The sequence below is a fragment of the Pollicipes pollicipes genome, unplaced genomic scaffold (genome assembly GCF_011947565.3).
Source record: "Pollicipes pollicipes isolate AB1234 unplaced genomic scaffold, Ppol_2.1 Scaffold_6138;HRSCAF=7277_pilon_pilon_pilon, whole genome shotgun sequence".
Classification (NCBI taxonomy): Eukaryota; Metazoa; Arthropoda; class Thecostraca; order Pollicipedomorpha; family Pollicipedidae; genus Pollicipes; species Pollicipes pollicipes.
This window is the reverse complement of record NW_023596818.1, coordinates 6,075,491-6,098,661: the sequence shown is the minus strand read 5'-3', so window position 1 is coordinate 6,098,661 and position 23,171 is coordinate 6,075,491. Positions and strand designations below refer to the sequence as shown.

Here is a 23,171-nt window from a genome sequence, read left to right as displayed (position 1 = left end):
CAGACTCGCGTGCACACGGCGCCGGCTTTGATTCGCGGACGCGGCACCAGCTTTGATTTGCGGACTCAATACGACTTTGAGCTGCACTTCGTAGTACGAATGGTTGTGCTACGCATTGTTCATCGGCGTCTCGATTTGACTAGACGGCGCCGCTTCACTCGCGGTTTGCAGCAGGGCCGTTACAACAAGCCTCGCTGGCGCGGATCCTGACTGGACGCGTAACATTGCCGAAGTGCCGGCGAGCCCCCGCTATAACCGCGTGCAAACATTCCTTTCCTCTCGTCCTCGTTTTCTGCGTCGGGCACGCGTCCTCTCCTCTTGTCCTCGTTCTGTGCGGCGTGCGTCCTCTTCTCTCGTCCTCTGCGGCGTGCAAGCGTTCTCTTGTCCTCGTCCTCTTGCGGCGTGCGAGCGTCCTCTCCCCCTCTCATCGTCGTCCTCCGCAGTCGTGCAAGCGCCCTCGGGTGCCGCGGCACCCCGCGGAATGGTGTTCTTTGACCCCCAGTTCATTCCCACAACCGGATCCAAGCAATTGTATTTTCAGTCCACAAGGAGAAACAACGCTTCAGTTGGCACGGGACACAGCCAAAGGTAAATGTGCAAACGCAAAAGCAAGATCTCGTTTAGTATCAACGTCAGTGACTCACAGGTACAACCATGACTAGGCCGACAATCATGGGCTTACAACCGCGGGATGTTCCATCTCGGCAGATCTAACCCAATGGGTTTGCAATAAACACTGACAGGCAACAACGATAGTCAATTGCCCGACTCCGATGTAGATGCCGGGACATCGTCTTTGCGACACGCCGCATCAGACCAAACGCAGCAAGAGTGAACAGAGCCGCAACTGCTCCTAAACGGTCAAAGACGGAGGTTTAAAATAGCCACAAGGATAATTACAGCAGAGAAGCGTGCTGGCATACGAAGTTATTTTGGGGTAGTTTCGTGTAAATCGCGAATTGACCCGACGGCACAGGCCGGTTGGGTCGAACAATCCCACCTGCGCAGTAAGGCACTGAGTAAAGGCCGTGCCGGACAACGCGCCGGAACAAACCACGGGCAGACACCGGCGTAGAAAAGCCGCCAGGCGCGACGAAGCGCCACAGGCCCGCGAAAGAGCTGCGGCCCGCAGGCGAGACCAGCTCGAGCCTGGGTAAGCCACGGGTCACGCCGCCCGCCAGCAGGGACGGCACCGCTTCCCTGCCACACTCCGCTGCAGCGGACGGCAGAGGGCGAGGCGCTTGGGGACCAGCCCAGCCCACAACAGCAGCGGCAGCACGGACCGTTAGTCCGCAAACAAACTGGACTACTAGGCTCCCGCGCGAACGGCGAGGACTATCTAGCGTCGGAACCTCATCAACTCAACACACAAATAACGCCAGAACACTGGCAAGCTTATGGATGCTCAGTCCACTTGGAAAACAACTCGCAAGGCCTCGAGGCGCCCTTTCGGGTTCCGCCGGCAAAATCACCAAAAAGGAAGCTCACAGGGTGGTTCACCCGTATGGAAGCCACCGTGTACAATCGACGACGCGGCTACGCCGCTCTAAAACCGCTCGGGACGAGCCATTCAACAAGCTAAACCAACCAATACGGCTCGCGACGAGCCACCAAGCGCCTGTCCGACGCGGTGCCGACGTGTGCGTGGCGCGTGTCTTTCGCAAACAGCGCCGCAGGGCCAACGCGCTCTGAATGCGCCAGGCGCCTGACGCGTGTCACGTCATTAGATAGATACATGACGTCAGGTGTGACGCCATTAGATGACGTCGGACACGCACCGGGTTCTGACGCGAGCAGGCAGCGTGGCTTGATTACGTTTTACCAAAGTTGCTTCGATAACTGAGAACCACAATTGAGCAGATCTTTGCCAGACCTTCTTCACAGCTAACTCGGCAGCTGGAGCTGTAGGCAGCTCGGGCCAGCCAGGCCACTCCGCGAGAGCACAGGGTGTACGGAAGCACCAGACAGCATGACCACGGAAAAAGCGAGCTGCCACAGTTTCAAATCACCACATCGTTACAGCTATAGCTACCAATACAACCGCTGGCCGTCCTTCGGTGAGCGTGCGTTGACAGGCTCCCAACCTCAACACCGGGCGGTTACATCAACATGCGAGCTCAGCTGGGGACGCGTGACTAGAGGAGCCGTCACGGGTAGAGACGGCACCAGATAACACGGCCCTCGGAAAGCCGAGCGCACAATATTCCTAAAACACCAGATCGTTACAGCTATTGCTACCACCGCTGGCCGTTGCTTTGTGCAAGCGTGCGTTGGCAGGCTCCTAACCTGCAACACCGGGCGGTACATCAACATGGGAACTCAGGGGACGCGTGACCTAGAGGAGCCGTTTGTACCGTGCGTTCCAAAGCCCTGAGAGCGACACCCATCGCACGGTCACCACACCGGCGGACGAGAGCACGACCCTGGGGTACTCCTTAACAGCAACAAAGGGATGGCAAGCAGGCGCGAGCGGACCCGACGCAACCCGCACGCAAAGCAGCAGACCGTGCCGCGCTCGGAACGCTCGGCACTCCCCAAATCTTGATCCGACACAGGATCGCAAAACCAATGAGCGAGTAACCACGTCAATAACAGCTGGCCGTCTCGTGCAGAGGTGTCGTAAGGCGACAGTGGCCGGGTAGATCATCCGCCACGCGCGTCACAGCAGACGACCGCCGGCTCCGCCCGCTCCAGCTGGGCGTCGCCGCTCCAGATGCGTCACAATTGTCCCGGCGTGCACGCGGCCGCGGCCGGGACGTGCGGCCGCGGCGCCTCAGGAGGTCGCCAACCGCTCCACCTTCGAAGACAGGCAGGTGTGCAGCGCGAACACGAACGGCTTCGGCGACGCACCCATGTCCAGCTCCTGGAACGGCGGCGCGCGCTGCAGTCACTCCGATGGCGTCAGCGGTCCAACACGCCATCGACGCGTGAAACGGTCTGAAGCTAACTGCCTCCGTCACAGGCAGCTGTGTCGAACTACAGGAAAATCATAGACGGAGACATCGGAAGTCCCGATCAGCGTTCATGTATGCGTCCCTGCCATCACCTCTGACATCACGAGTAGTTTATCATCGTATCCACATCATTAGCACACCTCAACCCTCCGTCCGACTGACCTGATCGACCGGGGCCACAGATCACCCCCCCCCGGACCGGGACATCACCCCAACCCCCCGCCCTGTCCCCCGGCCTGCGGGGCGTCTCCCGTCCGCGCCCGGCGGCCACGCACCATGATCTCACGGTCGCCGAATGTGAGCCGGACGGTGGCGCGCGGTTCGTCGTCCCAGTGTCGCGTCAGCTTGTCGAAGCTGTAGTGCCAGAGCACCTTGCCCCGCGCTGAGGCCGGGCGCCGAGCGCAGAGTCAGGCCGTTCTCGTGCTGCATCGACAGAAGCAACCGGGACAGTTCCGCCAGCGGCACTCTGCAGGCGGCAGCGGTGAGAGGGACACGTCAGCCACATCACAGCATCATAGCAGCACTGGACAGTTCCACCAGCGGCGCTTTGTCGACCGGCAGCGGTGAGAGGGACACGTCCAGCCGCATCACAGCATCGACACAGCCAGCACAGGACAGTCCGCCAAGCGGCCACTCTGTCGACGGCGAGCGGCCGAGAGGGGACACGTCAGCCACATCACAGCATCACAGCAGCACCGGACAGTCCCGCCAGCGGCACTCTGTCGACGGCAGCGGCGAGAGGGACACGTCTAGCCACATCACAGCATCACAGCAGCACCGGACAGTCCCGCCAAGCGGCGCTTTGTCGACGGCAGCGGTGAGAGGGACACGTCAGCCGCATCACAGCATCACAGCAAGCACCGGACAGTCCCGCCAGCGGCACCTCTGTCGACGGCGGCGGCGAGAGGGACACGTCAGCCACATCATAGCATCACAGCAGCACTGGACAGTTCCGCCAGCGGCGCTCTGTCGACGGCAGCAGTGCGAGGGACACACCACTTTCGCCCATTTTTCCTTTCTTGCGACCTGTCTCCGACCCCAGTGCCCCTCCTTTCTCCCGCCGGCCCGCTTCACGCCCCCCGCCCCGCTCACCGAACACGATCTCGTCCACCTGGGCGACGGCAGCCTGCGCTTGCCAGCACCACGGTGCGGCTCCAGCTGGCCAGCTCGCGCGGCGTCCCCACGCGCCACTGCACCGACGCCACGCCGCGCTGCGTGCCCGTGCGCGTGGTGAAGGTGATCGGCGCCGACGGTGGCGCCTCCGGCGGCGATAGCCGGTACCTCACCAGCCTGCCCGCACACACAGATGGCGACACGCGCGGTTAAGGCGGGTAAACAATCGCGCTTACTCACCCACGACACTGCACGTTGGTTCTGTGCGTTTCACCCAACAACCAAACACACACCAACGGCCAAATCGCACACACATGGTAGCAGTCCGCACAACGGGCGCTCGTCCCCAGGGTTGTCGCGCGCGTGCAGAGTCACGCCAGGCCAGGGACGGGGAAGAAGAAGGACGGGAAGAAGAACGCAGCGGCCGGTCACCTGGTCATAGCGATGGGCAGGGCGGTGCGCGGCCGGGCCCAGTCGTCGCGCGTCCACGGCGCCCTGGCGACAGCAGCAGCTCGCGCTCGGTGATGGCGGCGAAGCGCGGCTCCCAGGGCCGGCTTGTCCACGCACTGGTCCTGGGTCAGAGGGTCACCGGTCAGGAGGACCGACCGGAGCTGACGGAACCCACCGGTGGTCCTGGGTCAGAGGGTCACCGGTCAGGAGGACCGACCGGAGCTGGCGGACCCACCGGTGGTCCTGGGTCAGAGGGTCACCGGTCAGGGAGGACCGACCGGAGCTGACGGACCCACCGGTGGTCCTGGGTCAGAGGGTCACCGGTCAGAGGACCGACCGGAGCTGGCGGACCCACCGGTGGTCCTGGGTCAGAGGGTCACCGGTCAGGAGGACCGACCAGAGCCGACGGACCACCCGGTGGTCCTGGGTCAGAGGGTCACCGGTCAGGAGGACCGACCGGAGCTGGCGGACCCACCGGTGGTCCTGGGTCAGAGGGTCACCGGTCAGGAGGACCGACCAGAGCCGACGGACCCACCGGTGGTCCTGGGTCAGAGGGTCATCGGTCAGGAGGACCGACCGGAGCTGACGGACCCACCGGTGGTCCTGGGTCAGAGGGTCACCGGTCAGGAGGACCGACCGGAGCTGACGGACCCACCGGTGGTCCTGGGTCAGAGGGTCACCGGTCAGGAGGACCGACCGGAGCTGGCGGACCCACCGGTGGTCCTGGGTCAGAGGGTCACCGGTCAGGAGGACCGACCAGAGCCGACGGACCCACCGGTGGTCCTGGGTCAGAGGGTCATCGGTTAGGAGGACCGACCGGAGCTGACGGACCCCCCGGTGGTCCTGGGTCCAGAGGGTCACCGGTCAGGAGGACCGACCGGAGCTGACGGACCCACCGGTGGTCCTGGGTCAGAGGGTCACCGGTCAGGAGGACCGACCGGAGCTGACGGACCCACCGGTGGTCCTGGGTCAGAGGGTCATCGGTCAGGAGGACCGACCGGAGCTGACGGACCCACCGGTGGTCCTGGGTCAGAGGGTCACCGGTCAGGAGGACCGACCGGAGCTGACGGACCTACCGGTGGTCCTGGGTCAGAGGGTCACTGGTCAGGAGGACCGACCGGAGCTGACGGACCTACCGGTGGTCCTGGGTCAGAGGGTCATTGGTCAGGGGGGCCCACAAGAGCTGACGGACCCACTGGTGGTCCCGGGTTAGGGGTCGCCGGTCAGGAGGGCCACAAGAGCTGACGGCGCATCCTACGGACACCCGCGCGGTGGAACTTTCGTCACTGATAATGACTTTTTTTTGCAATGGTGCAGTGCTTGCCGTGCCATGACAACGACCAAGATACCAGCTGTTTTTCTATACCCGTTGCTGCGCTATTCGTAATTGCACCCCCTGGCCAGGATCAGCAGGTAAGAGCGGGAACTGACCTGTTCGGCCTGCCTGACGCTGACCCAGCCCATCTGGAGGACCGGGCTGTCGTCCAGGACGTCGCGGGCCCTCTCGTTCGTCGCCTCCACCGCCTGCGCCGCACAAGAGCGCGGTCGCCGTCGCGCCAGTCGCCGATGTCGTCCACATACAGCCGGCCGCGCATGGCCGGAGCTGCTGCATGACGGGAAGGTCGACAGCAAGACGCCTCTCACATCCAGATGTCATAAAGCTGGATCTGACACGAGCCGGTGTGTCCTTCTCTAAACCCGTCAACTACAAACGATGCTTCAGCACGATGGCGCCAACCAACGGACAATCAACAGCAGCGTCGCGGCCAGCCCTGTATCGCCGGTGGCGCGGCGCTCGCCTGAGGACCCGGACCACCCCGCCCCGGCCGAGCGGGCTGACCTGCTGCGTGAGCGCGCTCAGCGTGGAGCCCAGCGTGGAGAACCAGCCGGCGGCCTAATCGGCGTCGAGGCGCAGGGCAGCAGCGGCGCAGGTCCGGTGAGTACAGCTCCAGACTCAGCGGCTCTGCCGGCCATCGGCGCACGGTCACGGGCCGCGCCGGGTTGCGGGAGACACCGGGTCACGGGAGATACCGGGTCACGGGAGACAACGGGTCACGGGAGACACCGGGTCAGAGGAGACACCGGGTCACGGGAGACACCGGGTCACGGGAGACACCGGGTCACGGGAGACACCGGGTCACAGGAGATACCGGGTCACGGGAGACACCGGGTCACGGGAAACACCGGGTCACGGGAGACACCGGGTCACGGGAGACACCGGGTTACGTGAGGTACCGGGTCACGGGAGACACCGGGTAACGGGGGACACCGGTCGCGGGAGACACCGGGTCACGGGAGACACCGGGTCGCGGGAGACACCGGGTCACGGGAGACACCGGGTCACGGGAGATACCGGGTCACGGGAGACACCGGGTCGCGGGAGACACCGGGTCACGGGAGACACCGGGTCACGGGAGACACCGGGTCACGGGAGACACCGGGTCGCGGGAGACACCTGGTCGCGGGAGACGCCGGGTCACGGGAGATACCGGGTCGCGGGAGACACCGGGTCACAGGAGACACCGGGTCGCGGGAGACACCGGGTCACAGGAGACACCGGCTCGCGGGAGACACCGGGTCACGGGAGACACCGGGTGGGTCATGAAAAGGTCACAACGCATCACGGGTCGCGTCGAGTCAATACAGGATCCGCCAGACCAGGCCAATAAGCGCCACCTGCTGACCTTGGCACCTGTAGAAGCGCGTGAGCCGACAGAGCTGGAGCGGGATCAGTCGCGTCTCAGCGTCAGCGGCGTCAGCGGCGTCAGCGGCGGCGGTGGCCGACACATCCTCGCCCTGCGGCGCCAGGTAGAGAGGCGCCGGCGGCCAGCCCAGCTGACTGAGCAGCGCCGCCCTGCGCAGGTGCTGGGTCACTTCTGCCAGGTACTGGACTGCGGAGCAGCGAGGCGGCGGTGTCACAGCGGCGCCGACAGGCCCAGACGGCTGGACGCACCGCTGACAGACAGATCACAGAGCGAACAGGTGCGAACCGATCGTCATCCTCGACCTGGGAGAATGCATGGCGACCAGTCAAATGAAAATACATCTTAACTTCGCTGGAAGATCCGGTACTCAAAAAAGAACAAAAAAACCGGCACGTAACCCTGGCCATTTTACGCATGTGAACACTGAAAGCGTCGCGTGAGATCGGCAGGGAGTATTCCTGCGGCTGCCTGGCCCGTGGTCGGCCGGAGCGCGGACGGCACCGACCTTCGAGCACCAGCTCGGCGCAGGGCGTCTTGAGCAGCTGGACGGCGGCGGCGTGCGTGCGCCCCGCACGTCCTCGCCGTTGACCGTCAGGATGGCGTCGCCCACGCGCAGCGCGCCGCACCGGTCCGCCGCCATCCCCTGCCGGAGGCGCCAGGGCCGGTCAGGGTTATGTGGTTCATCATGTGATTCATCACGTGATTATGCTGATGATGACCGTTTGGATTCTGGGGTGCGCCAGACTTTTGGTCATATGACCCCAGAGTTCTGTGATTCAAATTATTTCAAAGCATGAGCCTTGACTGCCACTCAGTTGAGCCAGCTCACCGCACCATTTTCGACAAAAATTTGCAACGCCCTGGCATGACCGCCATACGCCACCCCCGGACTCTCCAGGTCGGCTGACTGACCTTCAAATACAAACACACAACACACTTTCTGGGACGCGGGATCGTCTGCGACCGTCAGTGCTTCTCAGCGGATACGTGTCCTGCGCTGCTCTCCAGGCGGAGCTACAGAACCCGAGCTACAGAACCCCGGGTCACCAGCGCGTTTGATCCAGAGCGGCGGCGGGCGACAGCGACGGCGCCGACAACACGGACGTCCGACCGCCGCCACCCACCTGAAGATCCTGGAGATGATGACCGGCATGGCGTTCTCGGCGCCGCCCTTGACCGAGACGCCAAGGCCCTGGTCGGGCCGCTTGGTCACCGTCACCGTGCGGACGGCGTCGTCGTCGGCGGCCGCGGACGCCTCGTCCGCCTCCTCCGGGTCGTGCAGGGTCACGGCGAGGCAGTCGCCGTCCAGCGCGGCCGAGGCCCGGCGCCACTGGCCCTGGATCCAGACCTGTGCATAGTCGCCGTCAGAGTCAGGGCACGGCAGCACTCACTGATGGCTACTGGGTGATCACAGGCTGGATGTTCACTGATCAGCAGGCATTATGTGACCAATCACTAATGAAGCTTGCTCCACCAAACTTTGCTTGTATAATCACATCCACATGGGGAACATCAACCAAAAATTTCAGTGCCTTGAAAAGAACATAATTTTGGACTTGGAAAGAGTACATTGGATAAAGTTCAATATCACTTTACAAGATTGCAAGATTCATCATCACAGCATTGCAAGATTGATTTGGCTGGTAGGATTGGTAAATGGCATTGAAATGTGTTGCTCACTTTAACCATCCACTATTGCAGTTGCAATTGTGGTTTTATGATATGATGTGCTCACGAATGAATACACTGTGTCCAAAGTATTTATTATGTCCGCAGTATTCTTATCACTACTCATCCAGGTCATCTTGGGGGGGGGGGGGGCAAAGGCGAAGCATGATCTACTGCTCACACATACTGAGCTTGACAACAGGTCAGCTCTCCAAGCTTTTTAATAATCTGTCATTTATGCACCAGTATATCATACTACAAGAAAAATAAGCCGGAGACTAGTAGTCAGACACAACCTTGCTTGAAGTTATCCCACTAAGAGCTATAAAAGCCATTTTCCAAGCATCTTTCAGGTAAATATCCCAGACCTGTCCTATTTGTAGTTGAATAAACAGTCAAGTCAATTGTCATAGAAATACAGGTGTGGAGAGAGCACACAGTATGCTCTGACTACAAAACAATATGAATTTGATAATATAAAAACATCCATTGCACAGTGGCCTTGCAAGAGGTTCTATGTATGTTTGTTTAACTAATCCTGATAGCTCAGTTGATTAGAGTGCCTGCTTTCTAATCCATTAGTGGTAGGGTGAGTAGAAGTGCTTCAGGGCTTCCTATTTGTCCTCAACAGGCATGGCCCTGACTGCCACCCAGCCACCTCTGTAAAGATGATGTCAGAGGGCAGGGGGCGGGTGGATCCCCTGCAGAGCATTATCACATGTTAAGCTTTCACGTTCAAATTCTGCTACTGACATGGAATTACACAGTCAGGTGATAGGGGTCAGGACTGGCACAAGCACTGCTAAGCACAAGCTCTGCTCTCAGAAATCCATCCATTGAAAAGGTTAAGATAAAATCTTCAAAAATAGAGCTGCCTTACCTCTAGGGGGCTTACTGCCTGGTGATATATTCTGGATGACACGGATGTCATTGTGCTTGTCCTACTCATTGTTGATGTGCCTGTTCCATACATGATGCCATCCATGGCGTATTTTTCAGGCATATTTTTTGCCAAGTGACAATAGGCTAATAGGCTGGTGGCCTGTTAGAAAACTGCACCTTCAAGGACCCAAAAAGCGAGCTGCCCAAATTGCTTAAGTCATCAAACTAGAAACAAGGAATGCATTATTACACCATTCAGCAGATAATGTGTACATTTAACCCATGACAGTGTGTTCTTTGTACTGCCACTCGCCACTGATGTGGCTTTCATGTTTACACTGTCAACATTCTGTACACCTTTGTATACATAATAGTATTAAATGTGCCTCAAACAAGGATTTTAGTGAACTAAGCACAACTATGATAATTGACAAACCAAACTAGCCATTGGCCGAGCTAGCACTGCAAAGTGTACGGGAGATGTCCTCACCAACATCACCGGCCTACACAGTCTAAATTCGAGCTAGATTTATAATGGGCCTCGAGAATCATACATTGTAAAATGCACACTACATCTGCTGAAGCCAAGCGAAAAGGGCAACCTTCTTCCTAAAACGAACCGTAGGAAAAGAACCACCAAACACCTTCATGCAATAATGACGCGCTTGAGGCATTTGGGCGTTGTTGACTGTTGGTGCTGTTGACCAGGGGCTGTCGGCTACATCAGGGTAAATCGGGGAAGGGCTGTGGGTGGGTTGGGGGCTTATTGATACATGACGGTTGACTTAGAAATGGTAACGTGGGTTTCGCTGTGATAAGTTAATTTATGGGTTATTTTGCTTGTTATAGGTCCAGATGCGCTGTCTGGAAAATTGGTAATTTTGGTGTTTCTGTGCCGCAAGGGATTCTGTGATGGCAAGAATTGTGCTCGAGTCACCAACAAAATTGCGTATTCTGCACTATCAACAAGAGGTTATTGTTACATCAAGTTTGTTCCAAAGTACAGCATTTTGTACATGACCCAGTGATAACTGTTATAACCCCAGCAGCATCTTGGGCAAAATGCAATGTTGCTTACATATGTCTAAATGTCAGTTAACTCACTACTCACTGTGCTAGCATTCATATATGATGTAACTAGCCACACTGTTAACTGGTGTTTGGTGGCCACACTAAAATTGTATTGACTTAACTCATATTGTGATGATGATGGTGAATTTTTTTGCCAGATATTTGGACTCGTGCAAAATGTTCACTCTGTCAACATACCCTGATACACTATACAATATAATTCAAATCAGTGTTGGTAATTTTTACATTTATGATGAGGTAATTTAATTTAGAGCACATCTTGATTTACTTTACACCATGTGACAGACCACTGCAAGTCTTCCTTGATAAATCCTGTTTTTTATAAATACCATTATGGAAATGTTTATCACCACCATCAGGTTGACATTGTGAGCTGGAACCTGCTTACACAGAATATTTTGTGAAGCTTATGCACCTTTTATGACAACTGGTGGAGGCCCATAATGAAATGGACAATTTACTCGAAAAAAGCTTGTGTGGATATCCACAGATGCCTCAGATAAGTGGATCACACAGATTGATGCTTTTGTGCTCTGCAGGCAAGGGATAAAATAGGATCTTCCAAGCTTGAGGGAGCAGTATTCATTTGTTTTTACTTCTTTTGTGATATTCATGGGGCCAAGATGATATTCCCAGAAAGTCAGGGGCCTCAGCCCCTATGGCCCTCTTGGTTTCTGCACCCTTGCATGCAGGTACCATACATAATAGATAGGTACCTGATACTGTACATGTTTACCTGTGGCAGTGGCTCAGATAGTGGAAACCTGACAGTTTGCTGCTGCTTGATGTTAGCAAGGTCATGACACAGCAAGCTGATTGGAGCCATTGTGCCTCAAGTTGACTGGTGAATTCTTTGATCTCACTGTATCCTGATAACATGCAGACTGCTCATGAACCATTAAAAATGGCATGGATTGCACTGGTTGGATCTGGTGGGAGCAGCTGGAACTGGATGACCCAGGCAGGGTCAGATAGGACCAGATTGGCCCAGATTGGGGTGGGCCAATCTAGCTAAAGTGGTAAAATAAATTTTAGTTGTGCAAAGCTGGTGTTGGATGCTGCCAGACCATCTTGCATGTTATGACTTGCTCACCACATTCTCCAGTGCCCACTGCTCACCACATTATCCAGTCTCCACCCATTGTCACATTCTTTACAGTGGTTTTCTTGGGTCAGTGCACAGGCTAAGACTTTGCCCTACCAGAGCATTGCTTTCTTTCCTCCTGGATGCTAGCCCTGCCACTGGAATGGCTCATGCAATCATGATATATGCTAATCTATCTCAACTCATTAGCCAGTGATTTCTGTGGTTCTCCTTTGGTCCTTTCATGCATCCTGTAAACTTAAGGCATTTGTCATCATATGTTCTGTAACTGGGTATGACTTGAGCTATAGAGATACTCATGCACATTACATTGCTCCTTGCAGCCAAGAAGAAATGAACTTCAACTGCCTGATCTGTGGAACCAGATGCAAGCTTCACAAGAGCCAGCTTAGTTCCAGGCTGGGAGAGTGGCAACAGGAGTGGTCCTCCAAGGAAGCTGATCAGGGACTCGTTTGGATACTGGATCTGGATCTGAACTGGTCAGCTTTGGCTGTGCTGAATATGTGTGATTATATTTTGCTGTTGTATTTTATGTCTATCATGTGCATTGAATGCTGAATGATGTGTTGTTACATGAGGCTACCATCTAAGAAATGCACTGAATGCAGTTCCATGCAATGCTTGATGATTCCCCGGGTCTGGTTTTCAGCTTGGACGAGGAGCAGTGCCTGTGTCCAAAGTGCTCACAACTCTTGCGTGATCTTCGGAGCTATGAAGCTAAGGTCACCGAAATCCGAACTGAGCTCATTCAGAGACATGAGGGTTGCATGCATACAGACACTCCAGGATCTGTAGACATCACTGTCACAGGTAATCCATCTAGGCTCTTTGATGTCCTTCACTAGTGAGATGGTTTTCAAAATAAGATGGCCCTGCAGATATTTTGGGATGGTTTTCAAAGAAGATGGCCTGGGCAGATATTTGTGATACACTTAAAACGTGTTTAAATGACGTCAATGTTGCCTGTAAAACGTTGGGGTTCTCCAGCACGATGAGAATTATCAATAATGCTAAAGAAATACGATTGTTGCACTTTGCTGCGTTGTTCCAGCAGTTTGTCTGGCCTCCAACAGCCTGCCTGCCTTCTCACGACTGATCGTGTCCCGTTTTAGAAGCGTCTGTGAGGCATAAGCCGAACTCGGCGAGGCCAGAGCCGGAGCTGGAGCTAGAGCCAGAACCAGATCCAGAGCCGGAGCCAGAGCCAGATCCGGAGCCAGAACCAGAGCCAGAGCCAGCGCCCTGCCTGCGGCGAAGCTCTCGTCGTTGTGGACGACCGCCGGCGCCGGGCGGTGGTGCCGTCTTGCCGACAGCCGGGCGTCGCCGCCGGCCTGACCCGCTCGACCTCGTCCAGGTGAAGACGGAGCCGGGCGCCGCGCCGGCAACCGGCGGGCAAGGTCGTGGCGGCCCGAGCGGCGGCGGCGGCCGGCGAGGCGGGCCTGGCGACGAACCCCGCTGACGGTCGGTCGGGGGCCGGCCGCGTCAGGGGCCGAGGCCGGCGGCGAGACGCCGTCCGAGGACGCAGACGGCGGCAGCGGCGGCGCCGCGGCGGACGACGGCGGTTCGGACGCTGAGTACCAGCCGCCGGCGCCCCGCGGCCCGCTCCACTGCCGACCGTGCGGGCTGCAGTTCGGGACGCGCGCCGGCCTGGCGGCGCACCGGCACGCCGCGCACCGCACCACCCTCGGCTCCAACACGTGCACCATCTGCCAGAAGACGTTCCGGGCCCGCAGCACGCTGGTGACGCACCGGCGCATGATTCACGGGCCGGGCGAGCGGTGTCGCCACTGCGACGTCGTGTTCCGGGACTTCGCCGAGTACTACCGACATCTCGCGGACGCACACGGAGTTCGGAAGTTCGTGTGTCCAAACTGCGGCGCTGGCTTCGCCCGGAAGGTGATGCTAAATAAGCACCTAGTGAAGGAGGCGCGGCACATGAGGCGGGCGAAAATTGTGGTAAGTGACTGCTGGCAGTACTGGTTTAGAAGAACATGTCTAAGCATTTCATAGCAAAATTCGGAGAAAAAGCTAAAAAGCTCCTTAGACTTTGTTTCCAATGTGTTTTATATTCCCTGTCTAACTTTTATGTTTGAGTATGGTTTTCGGAAGTTCTCATGGTGTTTGTTATTTTTTAAACCTTGAATTTTTTCAATGAATGACATAACGCTTGATCAACTGCTTTACCTGCATTCAGCTGGAGAGTGTCGTTATCTAATTTGTTATTCGTCGGTTGTTGCCTTCCAACAGTGACTGGAATCTGACGCTCATACTTAGGAGTCACTCCCAAGCTGAGTCCGATGCTGGTGCCGCCCCGACCCCGGCGGCTCCCAGCGTCGCATCCCTCAGCCCTTCTCCGCCGGCAGGGGCGGCCCACGGCCCCGGCGGCCCCCAGTATCGCATCCCTCAGCCCCTCTCCGCCGGCAGGGGCGGCCCACGGCCTCGGCGGCTCCCAGTGTCACGTCCCTCTGCCTCCCTCCATCGGCAGGAGCGGCTCCCAGTGTCGCATTCCTCTGCCTCTCTCCGTCGGCAGGGGCGGTCCACGGCCCCGGCGGCTCCCAGTGTTGTGTCCCTCTGTCTCCCTCCATCGGCAGGAACGGCTCCCAGTGTCGCGTCCCTCTGCCTCCCTCCGTCGGCAGGAGCGGCTCCCGACTCCGGCGGCCCCCAGTGTCGCGTCCCTCTGCCTTCCTCCGTCGGCAGGAGCGGCTCCCGACTCCGGCGGCTCCCAGTGTCGCGTCCCTCTGCCTCGCTCCGTCGGCAGGAGCGGCTCCCGACCCCCGGTGGCCACCAGTGCTGCGTACCTTTGCCTCCTCCCGTCCGCAGGAGCGGCTCCCGACTCCGGCGGCTCCCAATGTCGCGTCCCTCAGTCTCTCTCCGTCGGCAGGAGCGGCTGCAGGCGCTCCAGTGCTCCGTCTGCGAGTTCCGGCCGCCGGTCAAACGGCTCGGCCGGGAGTCGTCGGTCCGCGCGCGCATCCGCGACCACGAGCACCGCGCCCACGGCCTGCACGGCGCCCTGCCCAAGGTCAGCGGCGCGCCGGTCTGACTTGACCTAAGGTCAGACCTGATCTGACGCGAGGGTCGGCGTTGACCCTTGTCGGAGTCCCGGCTTGGACGTCACGCTGCTCTGACGTCATAGGACTTGATGTTAGAGTTGTCAGACCGGACGTGAACTGAGATCGAAGCGTACACGCGGTGCCAGGCACGGCGCGGGTCCAGGCACGGCGCGGGTCCGTGTCAGGGACGTCCTCGTGAGGGCACTGCTCCGTCCGTGCCGTCTCGTCCAGGCTAGGTCGATCCCGGCCGGACTCAGTTACGGCGCGGGTTCTGGCTGTCGCGACCTGATCTGCCCCTGGCGGCGACGGGAGCCGCGTCCCTTTGTGGAGGCGCCCGGCCTCAGGCGGTGATAACGGAGCTGACCGACTCTGACCCCTACCCGGCCCGCCGCGCAGGTGGAGTCTGCGGCGCCGGAGGGCGTGGCGGAGGCGCAGGGCGAGCGATACGCATGCGACGTGTGCGGCGCTGTCTACGGGTGCAGGCGCGCCCTCGGCATACACAAGAGGGTGCACAGGGAGGTGAGGCGCACAGGCGCGCCGCCGCTCGGCGGGGCGCGACCGGCGCTCTGGCGCACGGCCCCTGGCCATTGGTGTCGTTGGCTATCGTATGGTGCTAGTGTTCACATATCATTGTACCAACTCTCAGGCCGAACGTATGCGCGAAGTGCATTTCGTTTGATATAACTGTATTGGCAGGAAGATGGGTGAAGTTACAGTGCGCGATGTCTTACCGTTGTTAACTTTTTTGTCTTGGTTATGCGCCTACGTTCCTGCAATGTGTGCCGCCCTCTTATAGCCTCAGCGTCATATTGAGCATGGTCGTATCGTCTCCCCCGTTGCCAGACACGTAACCACCACAGGCTCGAGCATTCGTTGGACTAGGCCCGTCAGCAATCGGACGTACGGGCGGCGACACTGCGGGCTCCCGACGCGGTATCCCCGTGTAATCCAGCGGATCGAAAACTTCGCTAGGGGATTCGTGTAGCGCCTCTGTGGCGCGTCCCGCCTTCGTTCGAGGGTCTCAGACATCTCGAGACGCCCGTTCTGATGTCCCAAGTGACCCTAGCGAGCAGGCTCGTCTGTGACCTCTCCCCCCGCGTAACCGGCGTGTTCTCTGCTCACCCTGCCTCAGCCGGCGCCCGTCGCTGTGACCATGACACAGTGCGAGTTCTGCGGCAAGGAGTTCAACAGCACCTACCTGAAGACGCACCAGGTGCGGCTGGCGACGCTGCGGGACGGGCAGATGGCCGGCGGCTGGTCGGGTGTTCTCCGGATAGGGGACGGGGACGAAGGCGGTCTTGGGGTCCATAAGAAGGCATAGTGATGACTGAGTGTTAAGAGGAAGTGGCATAAGAAATGTAACTTATTGTCGGCTATAGAAAATTCGATTATTTTTAGTTTGCTGTTGTTTTGTATTGACTTCGTACACACATTTTCCATCACGCTGAGTTGTGTTTAGTGTTGCGTGTCGGCGTTGACAAGGAATGTCTCACGTTTTTTGCCAGGAAGCGGTCCACAAGCTTGCAGATCCCAACACTCTCCTTACGTGCGAGTTCTGTGGAAAACAGTACCACAAGTTTCAGAAAAAGCACTACCTGTCTCACCTACAGGTCAAACACTTCATGGACAAGGAGTTCATTTGTACTGAGGTAAGATCCATATTTCGCTTAGCTGATCTCGTTGTTTGCTGAAAATGGATACTGCTGCTCATCACTGGCCATCATTGATGCATGTTGCATAGGCTCAAGACTGGTTGAGGATTGGTAAATTAATATAGGGTTAACCACTCTTGATACCACTGCATTTTTAGAATGCGTTTTGCTTTTTGGTTCGGATAAGGTTTTCGTGAAGATTTCGGCTGAGTTTGGTTTGACCGCCAAGACAGAGCCTTGTGCGACGACGTCTCGCCCGTGCCTGTATGACATCTCGAATGTCGTTGGGCCTGCGCACGCCCGGGCTCTCATGTCTTTTTCCAACTAGTTCTTAATTTTGCCTGGGTAGGCGGTACGCCGCTGTGATGTATGTCGTGAAATTGTGAAAAGATGCTTGTTATTAATCCTGTTTTTGAAAGATATGAACTGTGGTATCCGGAATTATCGTATGTGACGACACGCTTTTTGTCATGTGTAAGCTTAAATGCTAATTCACGAAAGTATGCACGGTAACATTTAAAGACGTTTCACTATTTTAAGGCAAAGTGTAACATTGTTCAACTAGATTTGAACGTTAGGGCGCAGACATAAGCACACATGTAGCATGTTGGTGGACGTGCGTACGTGGTAAGTGCGTAACGTGGCAACATGCGAGGCGCGGAAGACTGGGATCTCGCGATCCCCTGCGCCTTTGTCTACCAGTCGGCTCTGTACCAGATTACAGCCGATCCAGCCAAACCCAGCGCCCATCGCCGGCGTCCCGCAGCCGGGCCGGCCCCTGCATGCTCCACTGACCGTCCCCCCCCCCCCGCGCAGCCCCTGTGCGGCCGGACGTTCCTGCACCAGCGCGGCCTGCTGCGCCACGTGCGCAGCTTCCACCAGCAGACGGTGCCGTGCGGCCTCTGCCCGGAGGGGTTCGCGTCGCTCTGGAAGCGGGACAAACACCGCGCCGAGGAGCACGGCCAGTACGACTTCGTCTGCGAGGAGTGTGGGCTCAAGTGAGTGGCGCGCCGGTCGTGGGTCTTCGGTGCTAAGCAGCGGGACGGAGTTTGGGCAGTCGTGCTTACTCCAGTGTTAAAACTGTTTTTTTTTTGTTAACCTGTTGGGCTTTACGCTTGGGGAATACGCTTGTGTCATGTCACCATCGCCATCCCAGTCCCAGATCGTCACCATGGCCAACGTTGTCGCGGGGTAGTTCTCGGTAGGTATCCAAAGAACCATTGAGTAAAGAAGCTAGCTTAAGCGTACTCTGGTGACGAAGGATCCAAAAGTGGCAATAACTGGAACATTAAGAGTCGTCATCACTGTTCCTGATCAAAACCAGGGGGCTATTAGCACGTTAATTACAGGCCTGAAGGAGCCGTGCACAATATCACCGGTAACCAGCGTGCCGCCGCTTACTCGGCACGTCGAGCTCCTCCGGCGCGCCCCAGCTCCCGCTCGCTCCCACGTGGCGCGCGGCCGGCAGGTTCTTCCGGCGGGCGGAGCTGGAGATCCACACGCGGCGCGTGCACACGCTCCAGCTGCGCTACCAGTGCTCGGCCTGCAGCCACCGCAGCGAGGAGCGCCGCAAGCTGCTCAACCACGAGCACGCGGCGCACGGGCTGCACGTGGCGCCGCTGCCGGCGCACAACCCGGCCGGCCAGCTGGGCTACCCGTGCCCGGCGTGCCGGGCCGTGTACGGCTGCGGCCTGGCCGTCAAACAGCACGCCTGGGAGCAGCACCAGGTCAGTCCGCCCGGCGGCCGCCGACGGAGCGGGCGGGGGCGGGGTGGAGAGGGACCGCTCTGGGGAGCGGTGATGAGGACCCGGTGGGGGCTCTGCAGGAGATGGCTCGTGATGGAGGCTGGAGAGGAGACGGAGACGGCTGTCCGTGGCGGGGACGATGGGCAGGGGACCGCGGGAAGCGGCGTCGCTCCGTGGTGGGTACAGAGGCGGGAGAACCAGCCGTGCAGTGTCGACACGCGACGGGTGCGGAACACGTGTGCTTGCCCCGACGGCGGTCGGCCGTTGTCTGTGGGTCACCCCTGCGTGGTGGCAGGTGGCGGCGGGAAGCGATGACCACTGGCAAAGATCGCGGACTGCCCGGTGTCGTTGACCCGTCCCTGGTCAGGTCCGCCGTGGACCGTGAATGTTGGATCGACATCCCCGGTCATCCCCCGGTCCGCGCTGTAAAGCCATGCATTGAGCCGCGTCGGCCGTTGGCTGGGCCGCCACGACGCACCTCTCACGTCATCACTTGTGGTCCGCCTCCTGGGAACACAATGCCCGTCCCGCGTGCTCCTTCACTGACGACCGACAGCGAGCTGACATCTCCCGTCGACCGGCGTGTTTCAGATCAAGCTGAACATCTACGGCAGGCCCAAGAACCCGGCCAACAAGCTCGACTTGGCCGCCGCTGCAGCCACCGCGGATGCCATCGCACAGATCACGTGATTCCGCGCAGTCAGAGGCACGTGCGTTTGCGGGCAGGGCTGGCAAATGCGCGACGTTGTGTCGGTGCCATACCACGTGAAGCGCTGAAGTGATGTGGTGAAGACGACGGCGCCAGATTCCGCTACGCGACTCAGTGGGAGGACAGCAGGTCATTCACGTTGTATGTTGCATGTTGAGGTGTCATTCCCCGCCCTGCTTGTTCCTTTGCGGTAATTATTGAAATGACAGGGCGGCCGTCAATGTGCGGCATGGGTTTTCTGTATTTGTACAGAGAGAATGTGTCTTTCTTCGTGAATTCGTCCCACAACAGCTAGCGACGGAAAAACATTTGCCATATGATCGTCACGGTAACGAGAACGACAGCACTTTGCCTAGCGTGGCAGGCTTTTTTGCTTCTGATGTATTCGGCGCAGAGAAACAAACGTTTCGATGTCGCGTTATCTGCTTTGCGCTATCGAGCTTGGCATCAGGGATGGAAGCAGAGGCGAAATATTGGTGGGGCGAGAATATCGTGGCCTAGGAACCCCATGTACGACAGTGGGCTGGGTTGATCTCGTTTGTGTACATTCCCGTGTAGGGTTGGGTCCGCGAAATTCGCTGGGGGGGGGGGGGGGGCGGAGGAAGCAGGAAACTATCGCCAAACCCGTCTCGCTGTACACATGGACGGCTCTCTACGAATAGGACTGACAGCTTTCTCCGCGCGGATGGTAGGACTGTAGTCTCATTCCTGCAAACGAAATAGAAAACTGCACACCTCTTCCTGCGTGCCTGCGTTTGGTGGCCATTAGCACGAAATGTGAGCTGAATGCGGGGTGATGCTGAACGGATGTCAATTACGCGACCCGCCGAGGCCGCCCACCCCCGGTCCATGCTTGTTGGTGTTGTGTATGCACAGGTGACGGAATGACTCGTGCTGCGATGACCGCCGTGTCGTGTCCAGCCGGTCGTGGTCGCCACTTCATATTGTAATCTCCAGATGTCTTACAAGTCTGCTTATCCACCTATATGTCAAAATATACGAATAAGCGTTCTATTATGCATAAAGCCCTGCTTTTATACGCAGAGAAGACTGAGAAGGAAAGCATAGCACCCTGCGCTTGGCAATCTTTTGAATTCTTTGAATTTTTTTGGACGCATGCTCTGGTGTCACTTTTTTGTCGGCTGGGGCCCAGCCTGTCAGCTAGACAACGCCGATGATTTCTTAGATACCGTGTAATACCACTACAAAGGGGCTACAACTGACAACGCATGTTTAGTAGTCAGAATATCACGTACATGACACGTGCATATACCAATAAAACATGTGAGCATCAACAACTAGACACGTATTAATAATATGAGGTACGAGCTTCCCTCTGTTGGGAACAGCTACACCCTAGGTGGAAATCGAACCCAGCTGCGTCTGCCACCCAAGCTGTGTGTTGGGACTGGCAGCGTGGTTCTGGTCGCCGAGAAATACAGCAACCACGCGTTTCCGCCGCCCTTCGACTTCTCGCGCCGAAACACGAATGACTGAAAACGCACATGGGGTTTGGGAGTGGTGAGTACTTAAATGTCTAATGTTCACGCGCACCCAATGTATTGATCTTTGCCAACAATGAACTATGCCTATAAAAATAAAAATTATCCGTGAATACACGTCCTTTTCACTCCACAGGCTATAGCATTCACACCATCCGCTCAGCGCCACAGGCAAACTCAGCCGTTTGCACATATTGACATAGGGGTTACTTGGAGAAGATGCGACGAAAAGTGCCTATTCCCGCTGGCAAACGTTGTGCCGTTCGGTTACACGAGAGGAGAAATGTTCCCTCAACGTTGTCAATTCCCACTTGTTTCATGAAGATCGAAACTTCTCTTGCATGGTCGTGAAGAACTGAAAAAACAAATGTATGACCTGTTTAGAACCACGCACGCTTTGTAAGCATCACACGCCAGTTGAATTCCGGCGAAACTGCGGACATCGCGGTCCGTGTCCGTGTAACGAGCATGCCTGACTCGCAATCGCTAGGTTGTGGATAGAGCTCAACAACAGGTGTGTTTTGCGTCCCTTCTCCACAACCAGCGTGACAGACTCGTCGGTGGTTGCACCAGACGCACATAGACCATGCACGTGAAACTAAACGCCAGTACGACACATAACCATTTACAACGCACCATTCTGAATCGCGACAGCTGCAGATCCCCACTGTCTGTAATCATTTGGGGGGGGGGGGGGGGGGAGGCCGTCGGAAACAGTCCCACGGACCGGCCTCGGTGGCTGCTTGGACTGTCTTTGGTAGGCCCCCTTCCCCCCCCCCCCCCAACCCACCCACACCCACACCCCGATCAACGTCCGTCAGCACTGACAGGTCCGGTCCCTATGAGCGCAGGTCACAGGTCAACCAGCTGATCCGCTCCATCGGCCCTGCACGTGGGACCAACTGCCTGGCCTGACCCTGGCAGCTCGCACTGAACATGTGTAATGTGTAATGTGAACATGTGTAATGTGAACATATAACATGTGTAATGTGAACATGTGAACATGTGTAATGTGAACATGTAACGTGTAATGTGTAATGTGAACATGTGTAATGTGAACATGTGACATGTGCAATGTGCAATGTGAACATGTGTAATGTGAACATGTAACATGTGTAATGTGTAATGTGAACATGTGTAATGTGAACATGTAACATGTGTAATGTGTAATGTGAACATGTGTAATGTGAATATGTAACATGTGTATGTGTAATGTGAACACAACAGCTGATCAGATTCTGACAGCTGGCTGGCAGCCGGATGACCCGCCCCAAAAGCTGTCTCAAGACGCCGACTGCAGCCAGCACTCACACCGATCCTCAGCAAGTCTAATAACGACCCGAGGGGTTATCGCTTTCCAATGCGTTTAAGGGAGTTCGAGCAAGTGACAAGTGCTAAATCTTACCCCACCCACGCTCCCCCCCCCCCCAAAAAAAGCATTAAACCCGTTTCTCCCGGATTTGACGCGTTGTTTAAGGTTTTTACTTAAGTCGGGTGGGCTACTGGAGACGCCATGTGAATAGGAAACTGTACCGCTGATACGAGCTGACCCTAGCAGCCGTGTCATCACTCCTTAAAACCGCGTGACCTGGCCCTGATGGTCAGGTAATCTGACGCTGAGTCACTGGCCTGGTCTAGTCAACTGAACTGAACCCAGTGCCTGACCTGGCCCTGAGTGTCAGTCGACTGACCAGCCCTGACCGCCATCTGACCTGACCCCGTGACCTCACACCACCCTGACGGCCGACCTGACCTCGACCTCATACCACCGTGAGTCCGCTGACCTAACCTCGGACAGCCAGCCGACCTTTGCCCACCAGCGACCGGTGACCTGACCTGTCTGATCTGGCCGAAGGCGGGCCCGAAGCGGCCGTGGTGCTGCAGCCCCCGGCGGATCCACTCCGGCAGGCCCTCCGCCACGCTGGCCCTGCCGTATCGCGCGTCGCACAGCACCACACAGGCGTAGTCGTTCCTGTGACCGCCGTCACACCGTCATACCAATGTCCATTTATACACGAATAGGCGGCACCGAATCGCAAGAAAAGTGAGAAGGACAGCACATCGATTAAAGAACAAGTGCAAGGACACTGCTTGCGCTGGGGAAGTTTTGACGCTGGAGTCCATGGCTTTCCATATTCACGCCAATTCATGCAAACTTTCCATAACGCACGTGTGACTTCAGGTAGCCACTACGCACTAGCACGCAATATGTCAGTCCCTCGGTCACATCGTGTGCGTGCCTCCCAGTGTCCCACAAGCGCCGTTTGCACCTGTTTGACGCTAGGAGGCGTCAAACAGGCGCTCACCGGTGGCGGATGGCGCGGCCGATCGACTGGTTGACCGCCTTCATGCAGAGGTTCTCGTACAGCACCTGACCGGGCGCCCGCCCGTCCTCAGACCGCTTCTGTGGACCAGGCAGGCGGCATTACGCACCGTCCTCCTACCGCTGCTGTGGTCGGGGCAGGCGGCATTACGCGCCCGTCCTCAGACCGCTTCTGTGGACCAGGCAGGCGGCATTACACACCGTCCTCCGACCGCTGCTGAGGC

At 57.6% G+C, this 23,171-nt stretch overlaps 2 protein-coding genes and 2 long non-coding RNA genes across 4 annotated transcripts; 3 read left to right on the top strand and 1 right to left on the bottom strand.

Annotated features, from left to right (window-relative positions):
* Nucleotides 1-12,297: 12,297 nt before the first annotated feature.
* LOC119106218 (uncharacterized) lies at nt 12,298-13,256 on the top strand. The gene is made up of 3 exons (XR_005095104.1): nt 12,298-12,448; nt 12,619-12,779; nt 13,082-13,256. It is a non-coding gene; the product is annotated as an uncharacterized LOC119106218 (long non-coding RNA).
* Nucleotides 13,257-13,591: 335 nt separating this feature from the next.
* On the top strand, nt 13,592-16,001 carry LOC119106118 (zinc finger protein 556). The gene is made up of 4 exons (XM_037229716.1): nt 13,592-13,922; nt 14,848-14,985; nt 15,413-15,535; nt 15,969-16,001. The coding sequence occupies exons 1-4, from the start codon at nt 13,722-13,724 to the stop codon at nt 15,999-16,001; spliced, it is 495 nt and encodes a 164-aa protein (XP_037085611.1). The 5' UTR covers nt 13,592-13,721.
* A 151-nt stretch (nt 16,002-16,152) lies between these two features.
* LOC119106216 (zinc finger and SCAN domain-containing protein 25) lies at nt 16,153-19,709 on the top strand. Its single transcript, XM_037229819.1, has 5 exons — nt 16,153-16,229; nt 16,522-16,665; nt 17,485-17,666; nt 18,137-18,395; nt 19,005-19,709. Exons 1-5 carry the CDS (start codon nt 16,170-16,172, stop codon nt 19,101-19,103), a joined length of 744 nt encoding a protein of 247 aa, XP_037085714.1. The 5' UTR covers nt 16,153-16,169; the 3' UTR covers nt 19,104-19,709.
* Nucleotides 19,710-20,701: 992 nt separating this feature from the next.
* On the bottom strand, nt 20,702-23,000 carry LOC119106215 (uncharacterized). The gene is made up of 3 exons (XR_005095103.1): nt 22,931-23,000; nt 22,461-22,596; nt 20,702-20,979 (listed from the first exon to the last, which is right to left on the bottom strand). It is a non-coding gene; the product is annotated as an uncharacterized LOC119106215 (long non-coding RNA).
* Nucleotides 23,001-23,171: the final 171 nt, after the last annotated feature.

Coding starts and splice junctions, on each gene's coding strand:
- LOC119106118 (XM_037229716.1), top strand. CDS start 13,722: ATGATTCACGGGCCGGGCGAGCGGTGTCGCCACTGCGACGTCGTGTTC. Junction 13,923..14,847: donor TGAGGCGGGCGAAAATTGTG/GTAAGTGACTGC, acceptor CTCCGTCGGCAG/GAGCGGCTGCAGGCGCTCCA. Junction 15,536..15,968: donor ACAAGAGGGTGCACAGGGAG/GTGAGGCGCACA, acceptor CGTGTAATCCAG/CGGATCGAAAACTTCGCTAG.
- LOC119106216 (XM_037229819.1), top strand. CDS start 16,170: ATGACACAGTGCGAGTTCTGCGGCAAGGAGTTCAACAGCACCTACCTG. Junction 17,667..18,136: donor TGCGAGGAGTGTGGGCTCAA/GTGAGTGGCGCG, acceptor CGCGGCCGGCAG/GTTCTTCCGGCGGGCGGAGC. Junction 18,396..19,004: donor ACGCCTGGGAGCAGCACCAG/GTCAGTCCGCCC, acceptor GGCGTGTTTCAG/ATCAAGCTGAACATCTACGG.